Here is a 21211-nt window from a genome sequence, read left to right on the forward strand (position 1 = left end):
GCAAGAGAAAAAAAGTCCATCCCCTAATTAAAAGTCATTTCATTAAACATGTGTGGAGAAGGAGTAATATGAAGCGTTGTCAACGTCGGGAAAACTTTCGATGGCAAGATCGATTTTTCATAGATAATGTGATGAAAAATTCGATAGAGGACGAGGATGATGATGATTGCTGCTCTTGCTGTTCTTCCTGTGCGTCCTCGGAGTCGGATACTTAGCTGCCCGACTTGTCGTGGTGTGCGTCATTTTTGTCCTCGCGTAATTGTGTTTTTTATTTTTGTCAGTCCGCTTTGTTGTGAGTTTTTCAGTTGGGTGTAGTCGCGGATGTAGTCTCGTGCTTTTGCTTCTAGCTTCTTGCTAGTTCGTTTCGTGTAATTTTTCATAATTAATAAAATTAACTTGCCTTTCAAAAAAAAAAAAACTTGTGTCATTTCTTTATGGTCATATAATTATATGCATATATACTTAGTGATTATTCTGGCTATCAAAGTAATAAATATCATCGAGCCGTGCCAACAATATTTGCATAACAAAATAACAAACTCAAGAAAATCTCAAGTAGATTGCATGTTAAAAGAAACAGAAAAACTAACAATATAACAGATTTTTAAACGGTTTTTGAGTAGCCGTGTAACGTACGGGCTCAAAATTTTGTTATAAGTATATAACAAATAATAATAAATATAATTAGAATAATTATAATATAATTCTTACCTTCAGAAATATAATATATAATATATAATTAATATTAATAATAAATTTAAATTTGCTACTAAATTTAACAGGTAAAAATAACAACTTAACTGAAAGATCCAGTATGTGGAGTGTGGTGTAGTTGGTGTTTTGTGGATGGAATATTCGAAATCCATCAGCGAACATAACGACATTTTTTTTTTCAATACCTAAAAAAATATCATATCCATTCTTTCACTTACAAAAACAAATCAACTCGTGTGTGTATTCGTGAGGTGTAATTATTTCAAAGCCGATAATGGTGGCAATATCCATGACGTGCTCTTTTCCTGCCCTAACTTCTATTAAGCTTCCCCGGGTCAACCGGTCAGCTTCTCCTTTAATTATTTCTTTTAAAATTTTAAAATTGATTAAATATCGAGACTAATTGAAGTTATATCTATATACTCCTTAATTTGATATTGATAAAAAAAATTGACCGAATTTAGTGTGATTTTGCGATTGATTAATTGATTGATTGCAGATATAATAGACGAGGTATGGCGTTTGCAAGTGCGAATAAGGATACTGCAACTTTGGGAGTTAATGTTACTCAAGGATTGGGGAATTTGCCTAAAGTTGTGTTAACCTCTTCAAATGGAAGGTATGATTTGTAGATAATGATTAAATGATATGTTAATTTTGAATAAATGATATATAAAGTTTAGTGGATGATCCAGTTACGTTGTTATGTTGATGTGGTTTTTGTATCTATTTGGAATGTGCATACCTGTGAATGAGATTAGTGGTTTAGTGCATTTAGATCTTGAAATGTGATTAAAAGCAATCTAGACCGAGTTTACCTTTTGAGATCTATATGAGGATGTTGACTTGTGTTATGCAATTTATGAGACTAAATACCTTCTTGTTTGTTAGTGAGGCCGAGCTTTACTTATACGGAGGTTGTGTTACGTCTTGGAAAGTTGGAAGCAAGGATCTGCTTTTTGTTCGGCCAGATGCGGTTTTTAACGGGCAGAAGCCGATAAGGTTGAGTTTCTTATACTCTTGAATGCTGAAAGTGGTCAAATTTGCGGTTTTTGTACATTTAATCTTAAATTTCATTTATTTTACGTATATACTAGTTAATTGTTGGCATTACGAAATTGGTTTGAACTTCAAAAATTTGTGTCACTAAATTTCTATTCTTTGATATATCTTCGGTTATACCATTTTTTGACTGTAATCCTATTGTTTCATTTGATCTTTGAAATTTTGGAACAGTGGAGGCATCCCGCATTGTTTCCCTCAATTTGGACCTGGCCCTATGCAACAGGTGGGCTTGTTAGATTTCAATAGTCTTCGTATAAGTCTTATCCTTTTGTTATATATCTGAAAGTAGATTGTTCCATCTGTTAAAATATCGTGTGGAAATTGTATAAATAAAGCTCACTTGTTCTAAATTGAATTTAAACTTTCGAAAATCGTTTTTGGCTAACAGCATGGATTTGCAAGGAATTCTGACTGGTCCATTGTTGATTCTGAAAATGTGGATGGATCACCTGTTATTACTTTAGAGCTTAAGGATACTCCTTACAGTCGCGCAATGTGGGATTACAGTTTTCAAGCATTATACAAGGTAATCATCTTCGTTTGTATAAAATAATTTGTGATATATAACGTTTTTGTTTGTTATGAATCTTCAGCTAAATTTCTTTTGCAGATCACCCTGGAAAAGAATAGCCTTTCCACTGAATTGAAAATCACAAATACTGACAAAAAACCATTTTCATTTACTACCGCTCTCCATACGTATTTCAGTGTAAGTATTAATCACTGTATACAGACTAGATATTGCCACTAGTGTCACATTTGTATGTTAATACCTAAAGATTTAGTTTTTGTGTGTGTGTGTGTGTGTGTGTGTAGGCATCTGTATCGGGTGCATCAGTAAGGGGTTTAAAAGGGTGCAAAACACTCAATAAGGATCCAGATCCTAAGAACCCAATCGAGGGTAAGGAGGAAAGGTATCATAGACTAAATCTAATTAATTAATTTATTAATCAATTAATTGTTTGTACTGTAGATTTTTGTATCTATTACTCCAGTTATTGAATTAATTATTTAATTAATTGTTTGTGCTTTTCTTGAGTTTACGATACTAGAGGTCTCATTTCAACTTTAATTTGTGTAAAATCCAGAGACGTAGTGACATACCCTGGATTTGTTGACTGTGTATATCTTGGTGCTGCTAACGAGCTATACCTGGATAACGGTTTGGGTGACATAATATCCATCAAGAATACTAAGTAAGTTGATGATAACCTTTCTGTGTCATTCTGTGTTTCTATGGGTGGCAAAATGGATGGGCCGCCCGGGTTGGGTAATTGGTCAGAACTAGAAAATCTTGTGTTGGTTAATGTTGGTCAGGTTAATCCTGAACACAGTTTATACAAAATATCAACAATTATGTATTAAATAATAATAATAATTTTGCACTTTGGAAGGTTTTATATACTAAAAGTACAATTTGGGCGAATCTTGACACGTTTGTGCCATTCCCCTAGAAGCTAGTTTTTTTTATCTGTTAGTGATAAAACATAACCTGAACTGATCCATCTGTTAGCGAATAAGCTCAATTGTCATAACTAGTGATTTATGTCTCGTTGTTCTTATTTGACTCCATTTTGTTTTTGCTCATGCAGTTGGGCAGATGCGGTTCTGTGGAATCCACATTTGACAATGGAAGCATGCTACAAAGATTTTGTCTGTGTCGAAAATGCTCAGGTAATACGAGATGTTAGTGTTTTTGATGTTAACCAGTTTCTAATAATAGAAAGAATTTTCTTCTTAAGGTGCCATTTCACATAACTTGCATACTTTAAGAACTACTTTTCATGAAAGTTATTTCAATCCTACTAAATTGGTCACTAACATACATGTGACAATATTGGTGTGGTGGGCAACCGACCCAAATGGGTTTGGGCCAAAATTAGTAAATCTTTTGTGCCTGTCAAAGTCACTTAAATTGATTTTGAGCGTTAGGCCACGCTGCCATCACTGTGATGTGCGTTTTTCAGAATTTCATAAAAATGGTTAATGTAGCTTAATAGCTTATATGATCAATCGATATGATACTAGAAGAAACGAATAGTCAAATACTGATCAATCGATCTGTTACCAATATAATACAACCTAAATTGACCCCTTTTCATACAAATGGGCTGAAATCGCCACGTCCAGTTTATTCTATCTTCTCTGTCTTATACTCTCATTGATATGATACTAGAAGAAACGAATAGTCGAATACTACCATTGTTTTACACACATAATTATTTCTACATAATTTTCAGATTGGAAATGTTGATCTAGAGCCAGACAACTCATGGGTCGCAACTCAACAACTTAGCGTCGGCTGAAAAATGAGATATACCTACAGCAGCTAAACGCAACAACCGGCAAACACTAGCTGACCCAAGTCCTTTTTTTTTGGAATTTTAAAGAGAGACTTATGACCAATGTACTATAAAAACACATTTGTTGTTTGTAATGCATCTTTTTTCAATCATTTGTGATTTTGTTTAACAAACTTTTATTATATGTTATAAAAAAATGTTTACAACTTTCATTACCTGAAAAGCAAGGTGCCATACATTTATAGCTATTGAAATGAGACAAATTGTATTGATTGTATTATTCTATTATGTATCAAAACTTAACATGTTCAGTTTCATTACTAATCAAAAGTATATGATCTCAAAACCATCATACAATGCATTTTTATAAGGAAATTGAAGCAGTAACAAAATCCAGATCACATAACATCTAATCCAACCAATTACCATAACTTTCATTTAACCAAATTCAATCTCATAAACGCGAAAAACTTGAAACATAACTAGACTCGATTGACCAAAACAAAAAGAACAAACCACCCTAAACAACGAAACTTACCCTAACAAAGCATTAGGAAATACAAAATATCTAACCCAAAATCGTCTTCAAAAGATTTAATACTCGACTTCAGAAAGAATCCACGTACCCTAATAATCTTTTGTGACCCGATTTTTCAGAAGGCCATAGCAGCGATGATGCACACTAAACATATAATTACGACCACAACCAAAATCAAACACAACCAATGATTCCTTTGTTTATCCTTCATTTGTTTCGCATAAAACAGACTATTCGTTCCACCACTCACAAAACTTGCAGCATTTGCAACATTATCTTCGATATCATCCAACTTTTCACCTTGTGTTTCAACCAAAACAGCCATATCAAGAAAGACTTGATGAAGTTTTTGCAAACTCCTTTTAATATCCATCACAGCTTCATTCCTTTCTTTAGTCTCCATTGCCAAATCTTGTTTACCTTCGAACAATTTCCCATTTCCTGAAACCATTGTTTCAATCATTTCTTCATCCGGGTACTCCCCTGTTTCGTTGTAATATCGTCTTTTTAGATACTCTTTATGATCCGAAACGATTTTGTTCCTTAAATCTTGAAAATCGGTCATCATTTCCTTGAGTTTAACTTTAAGCCCGTTTGTGACCGAAGCATAAGTTCTCCCCACTGCAGTGTTATCTTTGTGGGTTGTATCAGATTCTAAAGATTTAAGACGCGCACGAACATCGTTTGCTTTTCGGATGACTGAAACCATATCTGATTCCATTTGATCACGTAACCCACGAATGATTTTCGCACTGTGAGCGGACTTTGTTTCTTCATTTAAAGTTTGAAGATCAAAGAAAAGTTGTGTGATTTCTTCCATGGTGGACTTGATAGAATCAACTTCTTGGAAGAATTTAGTAAGATGGGTTTCATCTGATGCAGAGAATTTTGGTTCTTGAAACCCTAATTCGATATCGTGTTCTTCTGATTCGATGTCTATCTTGGCTTGTTTCTTCAATTCCGCATAATTTAGAAAAGATTTCGTCATCAAATCATTCATTTTCTTGAAAATTTCAAGAAACCCAACCTGAAAATTCAAGAAAGATTCATACTTTTTAGAAGTAATAACAGAATGTATAGATAGATGGATACGAATATCAAACAAGAAATTGGAGAAAAGTAGTAAAAGTTCATACCTTTATGCGTTTGTATAAACTGAAATCAGAGATTGATTTCAAAGATTTCTTGAATGTTTGTGAGTGTGTGATCACCGAGAGAAAATAAACCAGAAATGGGTGTGTTTTCAAAATTGGTTGTATGTGACTTGGTATTTGTTGGTGAACTTTAAAGGGTGTCAGTTTCAAGATTTTTGAAATTGATTAAAAATCAAGTGATTAGCCGTTTAATTTAAGTTTTGCGGGGAATAAGGAACCGGTTATGAACATTTGGGGCGGATTAATTTTCAAAATAAACCCTCAACTATGAAACTCTAACAAAAGTGCACATTTAAAGAATTGGCAAGTGATCTCAATCTTAGGGTGTTAGGGTGCGGTTGTTTACCTTTTAACTGAATGGTTCAACATTGAATGTTGAATCATTTATCATTCAGAGTGTTTGTTTCTAACTTCCGAGTGACAAATGATGCTGAATGATTCAAAATGAGTGTTGAAACCATTCAGAGCTGAAATTTTCTTTTAACCATTAAACACCTAAAATTTATGTCATATTCTCTTTAAATTATATAAAAAACACTTATTAATCATAGTTTTTTATTCATGTTAAAGGATAATAAGGTAATTTTACATCATTCACATTAATCGCTAAAAATGATTATCAAAAAGGTTATTATCATTCAGATTATGAACCATTCAACCCTTAATCATTCAGTTTTATCAAACGCACCATAACTCTCAATCAGTGTTGTAAATCTGTTATTTCTCCACGAGATTCACTTTTTGGAAGGCATCCGAGACGAGATGTCCATCTCTCGAGATTTCTCGGTCAACGAGGTCAAACTTGATCAAAGCCACAATTTCTAGGATTTTCTTGCTCATTTCTCAGATTTTCTCATAAAATCTCGTAATTTTACGCATTTTCTCACCCATTTCTCAAGTTTTCTTGTAAATCTCATAAACATGTATATAAATATACATGTTTTTATATATTTATATTTATATTTAAACAAAACTAAAAAGTCAACCAAAGTCAACGTCCGAGATCTTTTCGAGATGCCGAGATCTCCCAAAAAATATCCAAACGAGATCTTCCCAAAATCCGAGTTCTCCAACCTGCTCTCAATAATGTGTATATGTCAACATAAAACCACTAGTTTCATTATGTTTGTATAGTTGAATATCGACGTTTGTTTCATAAATTAAAAAAAAGCATCTTGATGGAGCAAAAATTATAATCAGTAAATCTTTTGGTCAGTCAAATAATCTTAAAGTAGAAGTAGATTAAAGTCTATGTTGATTACACTTTGATAAGTGACAACCATGGGTTGTGGTAGAATAGTTAGGCCTAACTTAGCAAAGCGGAATTCATTAGTTCGAAGTCACCTAGCTAAAAGAAATTAAGCCCTCCCTAACCACGAAGCTTCATACGCGATGACTATGTGCTACCTGTAAAGTGAGTAGTCACTCTAAAATTAGTCGACTCGCAAAGCGAGTCGTATAACTAGGTACACCTACAAAAATTGATAAATGATACAAAAGTTGGTTTTATAGTATGAAAGGGTGTAGAGACAAATGTATATTTTAAGGGCATATAACACAACTCTTTAGCAAGACCTGTGAAGAGGAAAAAAAAAAAAAAACAAAGAGAATACAAAAGCCTTAAATGGGTGTTTTGGTTAATAATCCTTTGAAAAATATAGTTAAAAAACTAAATACTTCGTATTAAGTAGTGTGTTAAAGTTCAATCTCTTGTACACTTGTACATTTCATGACTTATATATTTCACAAGTGATAAAATTTATACTTTAGAATTCATTTATCAAATTTTGATAAGCTTTTGTATTCATTTTTTTTATCATCCAGTTTTGGATAAGCTCTTTCTATCGATTTTATTTACCAATTTTCAGTTTAACAAAAAAATTTAATTCTTTTTTGACGTATAATTGAAAATGAACTTCTATCTATGAATGAACTCAGTAAAACTCGAGCCAGTTGAGTTTTTTATCTCAGTAATTATTTTCCCCCAATTTGTTGCTCAACGCACACCTTTGTCCTCAAAACCTCAGCATAAGAAACACCTAAACTGGATCGCAAACAGCAACATATACCCAGCTTAAAATTAGGGTTCTTACCTTGATACATAATAATAATAATGGGTACTTTAGGTAGATCAATTTACATCGTTGGATCTTGGATCCGTGCTGCTGGTCAAGCAGTTGATCGTGTCGGCTGCAGTCTTCAAGGCAGTCACCTCTTCGAAGAACAGGGTAAACTCATCTTCTTTCATTATCACTTCAATTTGGCTACTCATTTGTTGTAATGCTTTTTCAATGGCTGTTGACTTCTATGTGTTTGTTGAAATGCCTAAGAGAAGTTAGGTTATACAGTGCTCGAATTGAAATGATGGCTCATCTGTACTTTTTGTTTGAATTGAGATTGGGCATTTAGGTTATATTGTTTTTTGCCAGTTTTTATGTTTGTGATATGAATTTGATCTCTTATGAACATCAGTTTGAGCTTTTCGATGTGTTATACATGGTGGCTTCAGATTAGTAGGTGAATTTGGAGTTGTAAAACTATCAACTGTATGGTTTAGGTTTTTTAATCACAAACAAGTAACTTGCTTGTTAATGAGAGCATTGCAGGTTACAGAAATGGGCTGTGGCAGTGTCGAAAACAGAAATTTTTTTCACCCGGGGCGATTTTTTTGGAAACGTAGCAACTTTTTTGGGTAAAATATGAAGGTTTTGCGGCAAAATTTGAAGGTTTTGGGGCAAAATATGGAGGCTTTGGGGCTAATTTCACTGGGAAAAAAAATCGAAAAACCAAAAATTTTTACACTGAAATTGCAAATACACTGGGGGCGACTGCCCCCCACTGTCCCTTAGTGTTTCGGCCACTGGGCTGTGGTGTGACACTTTCGTACCAGTACTTTACCCATACGTATCTTAGCGTGTCATATTTCGTTGAATATATGAATTAGATATGTGACAGTGAGTTACCTTGTATTAAATGTTAGTTGTGGTTTTAACAATGTTTAAAGGTATTTTATTTTTTATCGTTTAGAACTTAAACTTCTTAGCATACAATCAGTTGGTTCTTGTGAAAAATTCAGTCTCTCTTATCGTAGCTCCCAACTTTGTTGAGGAACGGTTGTAATGAATTAAATTTTGCACCTTTAAAAAAAGTTTTGGCTTACTTTTCTGTTGTTGTAACATTCTCCTGGTCGATATTCTTGGGTTTGTCTTTTTGTTTGCGACATCTACTATTTTTATTTTTTGTAAGTTAACTTAAATCTGTGTTTAGTGTCTAAGCACAGGACACTGATGAATTTATTCGACAAAGACCCGTTGGTTGACAAAGATGCGTTTGTGGCTCCTGGTGCTTCAGTCATTGGAGATGTTAAAGTGGGTCGTGGTTCGTCTATTTGGTACGGGTGTGTTCTTAGAGGTAAGCCAATTCATGATAAAATTACTTGATTTTGTGGTCTGTTGTTTTACTTAATGTTTGAAATGTAGAACTGTCAGAAAGTAATATAATGAGTCGAGATTCCTGGGAAATAAAAATGGATACACATAGTTCATGGTCATATGTATATACTTTAAGGCTGGGAAATTACACTTTTTTGCTCAATATAACTTTTAGAAGTTTCACACGGTTACTTCATACCATAATAACCTGCGATTTGAATAACATTATGCAAGTATTTAAGAATTGAATCTAATCCTACACTTAAACATTAGATTTTGGGTAACGGTGCATTATCTTGTGAAGGAGGGAAGACAAATTGTAAAGCCTACTTTTTTTTTTTTTATTCTCAATGGCATACTTATCTATTTTTGGTGCTATCAATTTGTTTATTTGACTTTCGTGTTAATATACCTGGACTCTTAGGTGTAGAATTAGTTATTTTCTCTGTAAACACGTTATAGGAGAAAATGAACAATCGTTAATCCATGAACTGTTTCCCGATTTATTACCATCTGCAATCAAGTTTGAGTCTTGAATCGAGCAACCTCATGTAGAAAGAGGCAAAAAATAATTTAAACGTCAGTTAACACGAAAGTTTCAATTATTGCTAATATAGAATTCAAGAACATATGCACACATCACCCTTATCTTTTTTTTATTTTTATTTTTTTAATTTATTTATTATGAGCTCCGTGTGTAGGTGATGTGAACAGTATCAGCGTAGGATCAGGAACAAACATCCAAGACAATGCTCTTGTTCATGTAGCCAAATCCAATATAAGCGGGAATGTTTTGCCAACAACGATAGGCAACAATGTAACCGTAGGTGAGTTAACCGTTTTGTTCGCATAATATGAATCACGCCTACCTCTCTTGTTTAGTTTTCAGTTAAAAACACATTTTTATAGTCAAAACTGTAAAAAACAGGACATGGTGCTGTTCTACATGGATGTACGGTTGAAGACGAGGCGTTTGTTGGGATGGGGGCCACACTGCTCGATGGGGCTTATGTTGAAAAAAATGCCATGGTGGCTGCAGGTGCCCTTGTTAGGCAAAATACAAGAATTCCATTTGGAGAGGTGATATTTTCAACCCATTTGACTTTTTCTGTTAAATAGTTTATTCGACCCAGTTGCTTGGCAAAATAAAGTTTATTGGTCAAGTTGACGTGATTGAGATATAACATTACACATTTACATTTGTTTTAGGTATCTCTATATAATATTGATAACTTAAGTATTTCTAACATTTGATTTCATGGTTAAAAGTACCTACCTCAGAATATAAGTTGACAGAGAATATATTTGTTCTACGAGCTTTACGCCAAAATTAATGCACAGCTCATAACCACAGTTGTAAAAGTCGGCCGATGTGTCGGTTCAGAGACTACCCCGTCCCATTTCGCCAAAAAACGCTTAAAAGTTGGTTTAACACTAAAAAGTTGGGTCAAAGTCGGGCTGAGTCGGGTTTGAGTCGGTCTAAGTTAGTCAAAATTTTATTAATTACTAAAATTAGATTATTTTGATATATTTAAGTTTTATGCTTGGTATATCTATGTTTAATTTTATTTATGACTAAAAGTCAACGTTGGTCAACGCCCAACACGTCCTCGACTCGTCCCTCCAAGGTCCCAACCGACTCATCTCCGACTCGCAATTTTTTTTACTACCTTTCTCATAACTGCATAATTAGCTCAACTTCATTTATGTATTCAACCACATGCAAACGTATATGTACTCTGACAGAAGGTAAATAAGTTAAATAATAATATAAATTAAATATAATTGTCGCTTATAGGTATGGGGAGGAAATCCAGCCAAGTTTATGAGGAAGCTAACGGAAGAAGAAATAGCCTTCATTTCTCAATCGGCAACCAACTACAGTAACTTGGCCATGGTTCATGCTGCTGAAAATGCTAAGGGCTTCGAAGAAATCGAATTGGAGAAGAAGTTGCGCAAGAAGTTTGCACGAAAAGACGAAGAATACGATTCGATGATTGGTGTGGTCCGTGAAACACCCGTGGAGCTCACCTTACCCGATAATATCCTCCCCGACAAAGCACAAAAAACCACTGCTTAAGTCGGTTTTTTGGGCTTGTGAAATTTCTATTTTGATGCACTTTTCACCAATAATTTTTTGAGGCCATGCTCTCAAAGTGATAGAGATTTTCTTAATCATGGAGGGTGATTAATGCCATGTATGTTGTTTATGGTCAAAGGTGGATGGTCAATGGTCCATCATCTTGTTCTGATTTATAAAGATTTTAAAGAGAGATTTAAATGCTTTATGAAAGAACATAAATCCATGTATTTATGAAGTTCCATCAGGTTTGTGTTTCTTTGACCCACAACTGACTCTTGTGATATTACAAATAAAAACGATAACGATTCAACTTTTGTCACTGATGGCTTGGACTTGCAACATGTTTTTATACACTGATTAGTTAGCCGTGTTTGGATACAATCAGGTCGTTAAAAATTCGATTGACACAACTATCTAACCACTTATTAAAGGTATGCCCTTTTCGTATTTATATTGCTGGGGTCTAAATCTAATATTCCTATTATCCCCTAAGGGTTAGTATCAGTAAGTTGACGTATCACGTCTGAAAGTGGCTCTTTGGTAAGGGTCCTAGTCGTTTATGAGTATTTAGCTGAGTCAACAAATATAGCCATATAGGGATGTTTGGTTGGTCTTATTATTCGTAAGTGCAAGAAAATAAAAGGGGTCGAGGTAGCTATGGATATGCAGAGCCACTATGGATATGCAATTCGTAAAGTTCGTTCAATTAGTACAGATCTTTTTGAGCCCATAGTGGCTGCTCTTTTATACAGTATATGTTTTACCACCATAGGCTTCATAACCATTAACCAGTTTCTTTTACGTCAGTGTCCCGTGCCGATGCCACACACTGAGCCCACAGTGGCTGCACTCTTTGTCTACAACGGATGTTTCACATTGACCACTTATAAATAGAGATGATGATGATTTGTACATTACTTAATACTAATACAAATAAGAAGGCTTCACTTTGGCACGCTATATTTTTTTTTTTTGAACGGCTATTACGACATCGAATACTCTCATTTGTCACCTACACACGTGTTAGGAGGAAACTCTTCTCACATCATTGCCTCATTGGGTACCCGGTGTGCTTTGGATTAAACCAAGTGGCTTAGGGCATATACCTTTATTCACCGCAACAAAATTCTTGAGAAAACCTCCCCTTATTGCTTTGGTTGGAATTAATGAGGCAACTACTTTCGACGAAATATGACAATTCCAAGGTATATCATTTGGTCCTTGGCCACTTGGTTCCATATAAACATTTACAGTTTCATCATTGATTAGGTAGCAAGTCTAAAATCCGTTAAATATAGCGCACTATGCTTCGGATAGACTACAGAGATAGGAAACAATTTAATGTTTCTGCTACATAAATTCGTCATAAGGGATACGGATGTAGATAAATTGTTTGAAAAAAAAAATTTATCTAATATGACAAAATAGGTATTTAGAAACAAATTGTAACAAAACAGTGGACGTGCCGGAGTGGTTATCGGGCATGACTAGAAATCATGTGGGCTTTGCCCGCGCAGGTTCGAATCCTGCCGTCCACGATGAAATTTTTGAAATTAATTGTGATTTCAAATTAATGAATACATGGAATGAATGAATAAATTGTGATATTTGATCGCGTTTTTAGGGATTTGTTAAAGATATTTGATTGCTTTTTATGGTTTGTGTTTTGTTGGTTTGGCTAGATTAAGATGGTTCTTAATCATGCTGTGTCGTTTTGATTATGAGCCCTCTTTTTTACGCTTTATGAGGATTTGTTGCTTGCCTCTTTTGTTTGTTTTTGTCGGATGACCAGTTGTTTATTTAGCTTTGTTTTAGTCGGTCTTGGGTTTGGTAGAGCTTGTTGTTTTAGGTTCTTGTTTAGCCCTACGTTCGTTGAGTTTATTGTGCTTTTAGCCGCTTAGTTTTGGTCAGTCGTTCGTTCGGGCTTGTTATGTAGGTTTTTTGAGCCTTTATCGTTTGATGAAGTTTTCACGTAGAACTAATTCAACCGAGTTTATAATTTAAATGTAGTATGTTTAAAGTTATAATGGCTACGTTTAGCATTTTCACTTTTTAAAGACATGTCTATATACATTTATTATCTATATCAATTTGTTTTTCTGTAAATATAAGTTGTGATATTATAAAGTGATATGTGGTTTAAAGCATAATGTACAATGAGAAATCTAAGCATATTAATGTGAGAAGCATTTTATAAGAGATGTGATAGCGGTGTTCATCGGATCAGTTTTTTCAATTTGTTCGGTTCGATTTGTCAATCTTCAAATCTAGCTATTTGTCTCTTCAGACATGTAAATATAAGAATATATATATATATATTAAACTTATAAACATCTTTGGATGCCTTAATAATTTTTAGATACGCTATGTAATACAAATAAATAATTTGACACGTTAATAATTTTCAGCACTTGTTCCTACTTGTGTATTCTGCAAATCTCAAATGGGCTCCCATGGGCATTTGTTTATTGAATGTGTGTATTCGAACGAGGTATGGGAGAAGTCAAAGCAGTTAATTCAATTTCATATCGGATCGAATAAGTGGATGAATATAGTTAGCATCTTAGTGCCTATACCCCATAGAAGAGTTGCTCGAGTGGTGGTGGCTAAATTGGTTTTTGCTGCTTCAGTATACATTACTTGGCAAGAGAGGAACATAAGGCTTTTCAAAGGGAAAGTTTGCTCGGTGGATCAAGTTTCTCAAGATCCAATGTTCGTTTAGAGCTGATGTTTCTAAAGTTTAAAGAGTCGGTCCATGTGAGGAGGATGAAGAAAATTTGGGATATTCGCTAATGGGTCGTTATGTTGTTGGGTCATGTTGACCGTTGTAGTTGTTTGGTTTCTGGCTTGTGCCTACATTGGTTTGTAACGTAGTGCTGAACTTTTTTCTAAATATTGTGTCTTTTTATAAGAAATTTCACCGGGTGAACTCTTTACCCAAAAAATAAAATAAAAATAAATTAAACATAAATGTAACATACATAATAGTTAATAGTACCTACATGGTTACTGGCTACATCTGATTAGACATCATAATTTTCTAAGAACAATAACGAAACTTATGGGCTTAATTTCTTCAATAGCCGTCTCTTCATCTACCAAGTTTCCATATATCTCAAACAAATTGTCAAGAATTTCTTCACCAAAGTGATGAGAGATCATGGATTCTTGAATTGCTCGAACTGTCCTTGCCACTGCAGTTCCATAGCTCGTACACGGTTCGTAGTTTCGTTCATTTTCAAACATTTCAAAATGATCGAGTTTGAATGACCCCTCTTTCCTAACTTCTTCCTCTACTTCATTCATGGATGGTGCATAAAAGTGGACATCATAGTCGTCCACTTTCTCTTGTTCAATCGTTCCCTATACGAATCATATATATCAACAAAAGTACGTGTATCGTTATCATTATCAACTTCAGGCCTTTTAAAAAAGAAAATGCTCAAAAGTTTCAGTCTATGAGGATTAAACTTGAGTCTTCACTACATATTCATTAAATAGATACAAGGCTACCCTTTATAGTAATCAAATATTCATTAAATAGATACAAGGCTACCCTTTATAGTAATCAATATATGGTCCTGGGCGGACCTATATGGTCCATTGGTCCTCACCGGTAGCACGTGCTACCAATGAAATACACGATCTGGTAATTTTTTTTTTTTTTTTGAGTTTTAACTAGTGATACTAGTGTATACTGTAAATGTTTTTTTAGTGACACCATTGAAATAAGTCATCTAGTAGAATTTTTTTTTTTACCAGTGATACCAACGACTACCACTCCTAGATCCGCGACAGTATGGTCTAATATATGGTTTAGTGGTATGTGATAACCTATCAACGGAAAAGTATGCACCTGAGAGACTAGGATAGCAAATGATCGCGATAAAAGTTCCCAAAGGAACGAGTTGCCCCTATCAACATGGCTTTGATCACCTCTTCCTAACAAAATAAGTACCATTCGACCTCCTGCTAGTACTTCTTCTGACCTCGATCGAAGAAACAACGAAAAATCATCTTGGAATTGATTCAAATAAGCTCTGGAAACTTTTGGGGAGCTTGATTTAGAGATGTAAAAGCTACCCTTGTTAATCGAGTTGCCGTCCTTGTCATAAAGCCCTAAAGGTACCTAATTCGGTCCATTATTTAACGAGTCGAAAATTTAGGTAATTAAGAAAAAAATATAATTATAATGTGATAATTTGTTATAGTGTAAATGAATAAAAACCTACCCTTGATAGCCAATGCAAACTATAAGAGGAGTAAATGAAGTGTAGACATTTGTCAGGAAACAATCTACCATAAAAAGTGCCCGGATAACCAGCAATATACACACTCGAAATAACTTTGTGGCCTTGAAGACGCCTTTCTTTGTTCAAATCGTTATAGAAATTTGGCAAGATCTTGAAGATGGCATTGAAGTCGTTGGTGGGTAGATCGTTGAGGTACACACGATACTCGGGTGGTGGGATATTCATGAACTTTTGGGTTGTTTCGTCGATGGTTTGCACCATTTCTTGTATGGTCGATAAAGTGTTGTGGCCACAAGAACAACCTAGATCGGCTATGCCCAAGCTCTTTGGCATTGTGGAGACATAGGTTTCTTGAAGGCTCTTGAGAGTTGTGTGTTTTACCATATCTGAAGCCTTTTTCTAGCCATAAAAATAAAACAAAAAGTGTTAGAACTTTACATTGATCTTCATTCTCATCTTGTTAATTTAATTTAACTCAATATTATTTCATCTTCTAATACCTATCTAAAACATATATATACATTTCATCTATTTTTAAAAACAGTTAAGGAGTCACTGACGGGGCCTCCTAGAAGTGGAGTTACCCAGCCGACTATATCAGTGGCACGTGTCGGGAGCAAACCACGGAACCCACACTCAGAAGGTAATGCGGCTAAGCGGCAAAACCCCTCTTAAGGTTCATACGCAAGACGTTATGCAACCGCGATATACTATTGAGCAAGACGCACAAGTAGTATATTTTTTTTCTCACGACGGGACTTGACTCATAACCTCAAGGTTCATAAGCGTCATTAAATATAGTCTTTAACTAAGGATGTACTGTATTTAGAAAACTCCAAACTAAAATTATACGGAGTAACTACTATAATGTTATAATTGTTGTTATCTAATAATAATGAGTTTGACAAACAAGGCAAAGTGTGTTACCTGAAGAGATGAATTTTGGGCGTAACTGTTTTCACCATGTCCACCATTCATGTGGAAAATTTTCTCAACATCCATTTTTGTATTTGTGGATTTGATTTATGGAGTGACCACCTCTTCCCCTTTTATACTGACTTTTTTAAGTGGTTCATCCCCTAACTCATTCCTATTCCTGATCATTCTAAAGCACACGCATCATTGATTCATTTCCCAAAAGCTTCGGAACCTAAATCATTTATATTTTAATCATTGTATGTATCTATATACATAAAGCTATATAGATAGATTTATAATGTACCACTACTTTATGTCTCATAACAAGTATTCAGAATTCTATATTTGATTGATTCTAATGAAGTATTCGCTTATATTTCAACCAATAACAAAAGAATTTAAAGTGAGATGATATTTTATAAGTGAAAAAACAAAGAAAATAAAGTTTATGAGTATATATTAGAAAAAATGGACACCTATAATAAAACAAAGTATCACATATCATACTTGTATGGAAAATAGTACAATACATTCTTTTTATTACAAGGTTTTGTTACATAAATGGTCATTTAAAGTGCAATATATATCATAATTATCTGTCTAAGTCACGGACTGATCTTTGGGGTGGCATGGGTGGACCATGACCCTCCCAAAACTTTGTGCTATTAGCGTAAGTTTCTACTACAAGGATCTATAAAGTTATATATTTTAAGTCATGACCCCTCTAAAATAATATTGAAACGATTTTAGCCCCCCTACTAATGTTTTTCAAGATCCGTCAGTCTAACCAAGTTATGATCGGTATATTTTTACCGTGTTTGATTTGCCAACACGTTGTTATTATAAGTAGTAATCTAAAGTTATATAATTCACTCATTCCAAAAAAAAGTATGCAAATTTTATTCTAGTTTTTTTCTCAAAAGAAGTTTTTATTTTTTAATTTTTTATCATTTTATACATTTTTTTCGAAAGGAAATAATTTTATAAATAAAAATAACACTAGCAAGAAGCTAGTAGTTACAACAATCCTAAATAACTTCTACAAACACGATTTCACGACTCTACCGATCACGGAAAAATACAACAAATATGACTACAATCTAAACAATCTAAGCTTTTACTCGCCGCCCAAATCAACACCACACCTGACCACATACATTTGTTTTTTCAAAAGCTCATAACTAAAGTAAAAGATAATAGTGATATTTATCTTCAAAGGAAACAATCGTTGTACTTATATTTAAAAGTGTGACTAACAATACAATTAATTTGGAACAGAAGAGTACAATTATTCATTTTAGTGTTGAATCATTTTTCAAATTAACTATTACATTAATTTCACATCAACATTTCATTCCTATCACTCAATCATCACACATTACTCTCAACTATCATACACTTTCTCAAACGTTATGGACGTTGAGAATTAACTGGCACGTTCAGCTTGATGTTGTCAAAGATGCCAATTAATTGATAGTCGGCATGACTTTGGTGTGAGATTGTCCTGGATGTTGAGAATGCTCTTAAAATGCCTTTAATTAAGTGTTGGATGTCTAGCTCATTTCTATTGTTCAAAAACCACACATCCCAAAAGTTTCGGAACTCAAATGGTATACGTTAATTACGGAGTAATTAATTTGATTTACAATTTTAAATTAGATGAAAGTATGAGTGTTATAATATATCTAAGATTTAATATAAAAAATAAAAATATTAGAATTAAAATTTAGAGAGAGAGAATGAGAGGTGAGAGGAGAGAGAGAGGAGAGAGAGGGAGTACAACGGTTAATGGCATTCAAAGGAACACGGCGGCGGCGTACGATGGCTACAACGGTAGGGACTACGGGTATCGACGACCGGGAGTATTCGGCAAAAATATAACTTCGTTCTTGATCTTCAACTTCCCGCTCACATGGATGATAACTGATCTTTGGAGGCTGTTCAAAAGGTATGGTTCGGTGCGAGACGTGTACATTGCAAAAACTACACTAAAAAACGGCCAACGCTTTGGCTTCGTTCGGTTTGAAGGTATTCAAGACCCGGATGGTTTTGCTAATAGACTCTGCAACATACGCATAGATGATGTGCCTATCAAAGCTTTCAAGGCCATAAAAGAAAAAGGGCAAAATCCCTACGATTCAGGTCACACTAATGTTAGAACTCATTCAGGTTATGGAAAGGCACAAGCTCAAAACACCAGAAATTTTGCAGAAACAAGAAGGGGCTGGAATGATTCGTTCAGAGATGGAAGGGAGTTTAACGTGGTTGTCGGAAGTGCGGTAGAAAAAAACACAACTTTTCCTGCAACAAAAGAAAATCTTAAAGCTACGGAAAAGGGTCATTCTGATGAAAAAATCTTTTATGTACAAAACAACAACTTAAATACTTCACAACTGAAGAACGGTCTAATTGGTGAAACGAAAGACATCGGCATTCTCCATCGACTACATGAATTATTAGAGGAAGGTGGCCTCAACAACTTCTTCATTAAATATCTGGGTAGTTTGGAAATTATGCTTATGTTTGATTGCAGAAGTCCTGTTGAAAATATCCTAAATGATGATGGTCATTGGTTACGAAGATGGCTCACAAATCTTCGTGAATGGAAGCCCTCATATCAATCTCCGGGTAGACTCACATGGATAAATGTCTATGGGGTGCCGGTATCCTGCTGGAATTCTACCACCTTTAAGCAAATTGCCTCTTGGTGGGGACCCATATTTGACACAAGAAAATGTGAAATCGTAAACCAACACCAAAATCTGATTGCTGGTAGTGTCCTCATCAAAAAAAGAGTCTCAAACTTTATCAATCAGAATATCATGCTGAAAGTGGACACTACAATAATCTATGCACATGTCATAGAGGAAGGAGGAGATGTATTGGAACTTGATTTTTACAATGACGGTAGCGACAGTGATTGGGAATCGTTCTACAAATCTGATTCTGAAATCCCCTCAGATGACGAAGCTCTACCGGAATTTGTTATTCCGACCAATCTCCGGCCAGTGGGTGCTGTGTGACACCGCTGATTTTTTTTTTATATAAATACGTGGCGGAAGCATTAACGTTAATTAAACCATTATAATAATATAAACATATCATAATTACATAACCAAAACAGTTGACAGCTAGCATTTAACTAATACATATGGTGTCACGTGACGTTTCAACAAAAGTTTAGTTTTATAGGAAAAGACACATCAGAGTTGGCTCCTGTCAAACATAACATCAGCATGCCCCGTCTTCTCCCCAAAAGCATCATCTCTACAAAAGCTAATAACCTGCAGGGAGGAGATGGAGGGGAATTAGCACGAAGCTAAGTGAGTACGACTAACCACAGGAAATAGTATACAGAACAGTTATACTAATCATGTCACAAAGAGCTAACACACAAACATCACTCAAGTGCCGTCTACAGAGACTCTGGCGGCTCGGCCAAACCATTAACCACCAGTTGATCGGGCTGGGGCTTACCAGAAGTTCCTCCACCACCGTATGTATATACATAATCCACACGCGACGGACGCGTCATTCACATATATATACACCACGGCTGTCTAGGCTACCACAGAGGAACCCAACCCGCAGGTTGATCTCTCCTACCGAGGCTACCACACAATAGGGACGCACTGGGCTCCAGCAGACAAGCATCAACTAACATGCAGTCATCACAATAAACTAACTAACTGTATCAATAAGTACAACTAACTAGCATGGCAGTCATAATATAACATGCTACTCTATACTAAATTCCACAGTTAGTCCCACTCACCAAATACCAGCAAACGAGAAGGTATTCAGCTATCTAATCACTGAACCTTCTCTTTCTCCTTTTCTCCTGAGAAATACATATACACGAGTTAGTTTATGTCCATAAACACCAAATAACACAATACAAAAAAATTTGTCGGAAAACTGTCCGCTAAAAATTTTCTCCTTAACACTTGTGCACTTTCAAAATTTACATCATAAAAATCAAAATACAAACGGGCAGCATAACGGCTAAAACTCAACACTTAGTAAAATTTTCACTGCCTAAGACCATCGGTCGATGGTCCCATCCATCGGCCGATCGTCAACACACCATCGGTCGATGGTCTCCCCCAATCGGTCGATCGTCAAAATTACATCCGTTGGTCAGAAGTCATACACTATCGGTCGATGGTCTTGTCCTCCGGCCGATCGTCCCTCACCATCGGTCGATGGTCAAAGACCATCGGCCGAGGGTAGTTCATCTGCAGAAGCTGAACACAAAGTGACGGGTTTCACCCAAAATCAACCAATTCTTGCTCTAGAGCTCGATTACGACCTCAAAACTGACCAAATCAAAGACACTAAACATGTAGAAACATAAACCCACAAGATTTAGACTCAAACAACATCAAATTTAACCACTTTGATCCAAATTGCTCACTTTGTAAAAACTAACACAAAACTCAATTTTCTCAAAGATTAAAGCATGAAAACTTGTGATTCTTACCTTGATAGAATCAGTAGATCATAAGGAACACGAAAATGTAAATGATTTGAGCTCAAGAACAAAGATTAGAAATTAGGGTTTGGTATGTGAAAGAGATGAAGGTACGGGAGGGTTTGAGAGTTTTCTAGAAAATGAGAAGGGAAGCCAGCACTTAGTCACTTAATTGGGTTTAATTCCCACACTGAGTGACACACGGGTATTTATCAGTTATCTGATATCTTTCGTACATCATTTGGCAAACCAAACGAAGTCCAAATTAAATAAACAAA

General features: G+C 35.0%; 4 protein-coding genes and 1 non-coding gene across 6 annotated transcripts; 3 read left to right on the forward strand and 2 right to left on the reverse strand.

Moving 5' to 3' along the window:
• The first annotated feature begins 898 nt into the window (after positions 1–898).
• Positions 899–4234, forward strand: LOC139857580 (putative glucose-6-phosphate 1-epimerase). Its single transcript, XM_071846394.1, has 10 exons — positions 899–1056; positions 1214–1333; positions 1606–1716; positions 1951–2002; positions 2168–2305; positions 2390–2488; positions 2596–2693; positions 2868–2975; positions 3372–3453; positions 4020–4234. The coding sequence occupies exons 1-10, from the start codon at positions 989–991 to the stop codon at positions 4083–4085; spliced, it is 942 nt and encodes a 313-aa protein (XP_071702495.1). The 5' UTR covers positions 899–988; the 3' UTR covers positions 4086–4234.
• Positions 4235–4732: 498 nt separating this feature from the next.
• Positions 4733–5840, reverse strand: LOC139856804 (syntaxin-112-like). The gene is made up of 2 exons (XM_071845510.1): positions 5757–5840; positions 4733–5647 (listed from the first exon to the last, which is right to left on the reverse strand). Exon 2 carries the CDS (start codon positions 5618–5620, stop codon positions 4736–4738), a length of 885 nt encoding a protein of 294 aa, XP_071701611.1. The 5' UTR covers positions 5621–5647; positions 5757–5840; the 3' UTR covers positions 4733–4735.
• A 1876-nt stretch (positions 5841–7716) lies between these two features.
• On the forward strand, positions 7717–11598 carry LOC139857429 (gamma carbonic anhydrase 2, mitochondrial-like). The gene is made up of 5 exons (XM_071846180.1): positions 7717–8002; positions 9042–9185; positions 9907–10032; positions 10134–10285; positions 11004–11598. Exons 1-5 carry the CDS (start codon positions 7888–7890, stop codon positions 11283–11285), a joined length of 819 nt encoding a protein of 272 aa, XP_071702281.1. The 5' UTR covers positions 7717–7887; the 3' UTR covers positions 11286–11598.
• Positions 11599–12744: 1146 nt separating this feature from the next.
• TRNAS-AGA (transfer RNA serine (anticodon AGA)) lies at positions 12745–12826 on the forward strand. The gene has a single exon. It is a non-coding gene; the product is annotated as a tRNA-Ser (tRNA).
• A 1401-nt stretch (positions 12827–14227) lies between these two features.
• On the reverse strand, positions 14228–16548 carry LOC139858413 (probable methyltransferase TCM_000336). Of its 2 annotated transcripts, none has more exons than XM_071847264.1 (4): positions 16469–16548; positions 15521–15940; positions 15145–15417; positions 14228–14651 (listed from the first exon to the last, which is right to left on the reverse strand). In XM_071847264.1, the coding sequence occupies exons 1-4, from the start codon at positions 16541–16543 to the stop codon at positions 14319–14321; spliced, it is 1101 nt and encodes a 366-aa protein (XP_071703365.1). In that variant the 5' UTR covers positions 16544–16548; the 3' UTR covers positions 14228–14318. The 2 variants fall into 2 exon arrangements, with proteins under 2 accessions (XP_071703365.1, XP_071703366.1); XM_071847265.1 differs by having other exon boundaries at positions 15521–15934; positions 16469–16524.
• Positions 16549–21211: the final 4663 nt, after the last annotated feature.

Source organism: Rutidosis leptorrhynchoides, chromosome 7 (assembly GCF_046630445.1).
Source record: "Rutidosis leptorrhynchoides isolate AG116_Rl617_1_P2 chromosome 7, CSIRO_AGI_Rlap_v1, whole genome shotgun sequence".
Classification (NCBI taxonomy): Eukaryota; Viridiplantae; Streptophyta; class Magnoliopsida; order Asterales; family Asteraceae; genus Rutidosis; species Rutidosis leptorrhynchoides.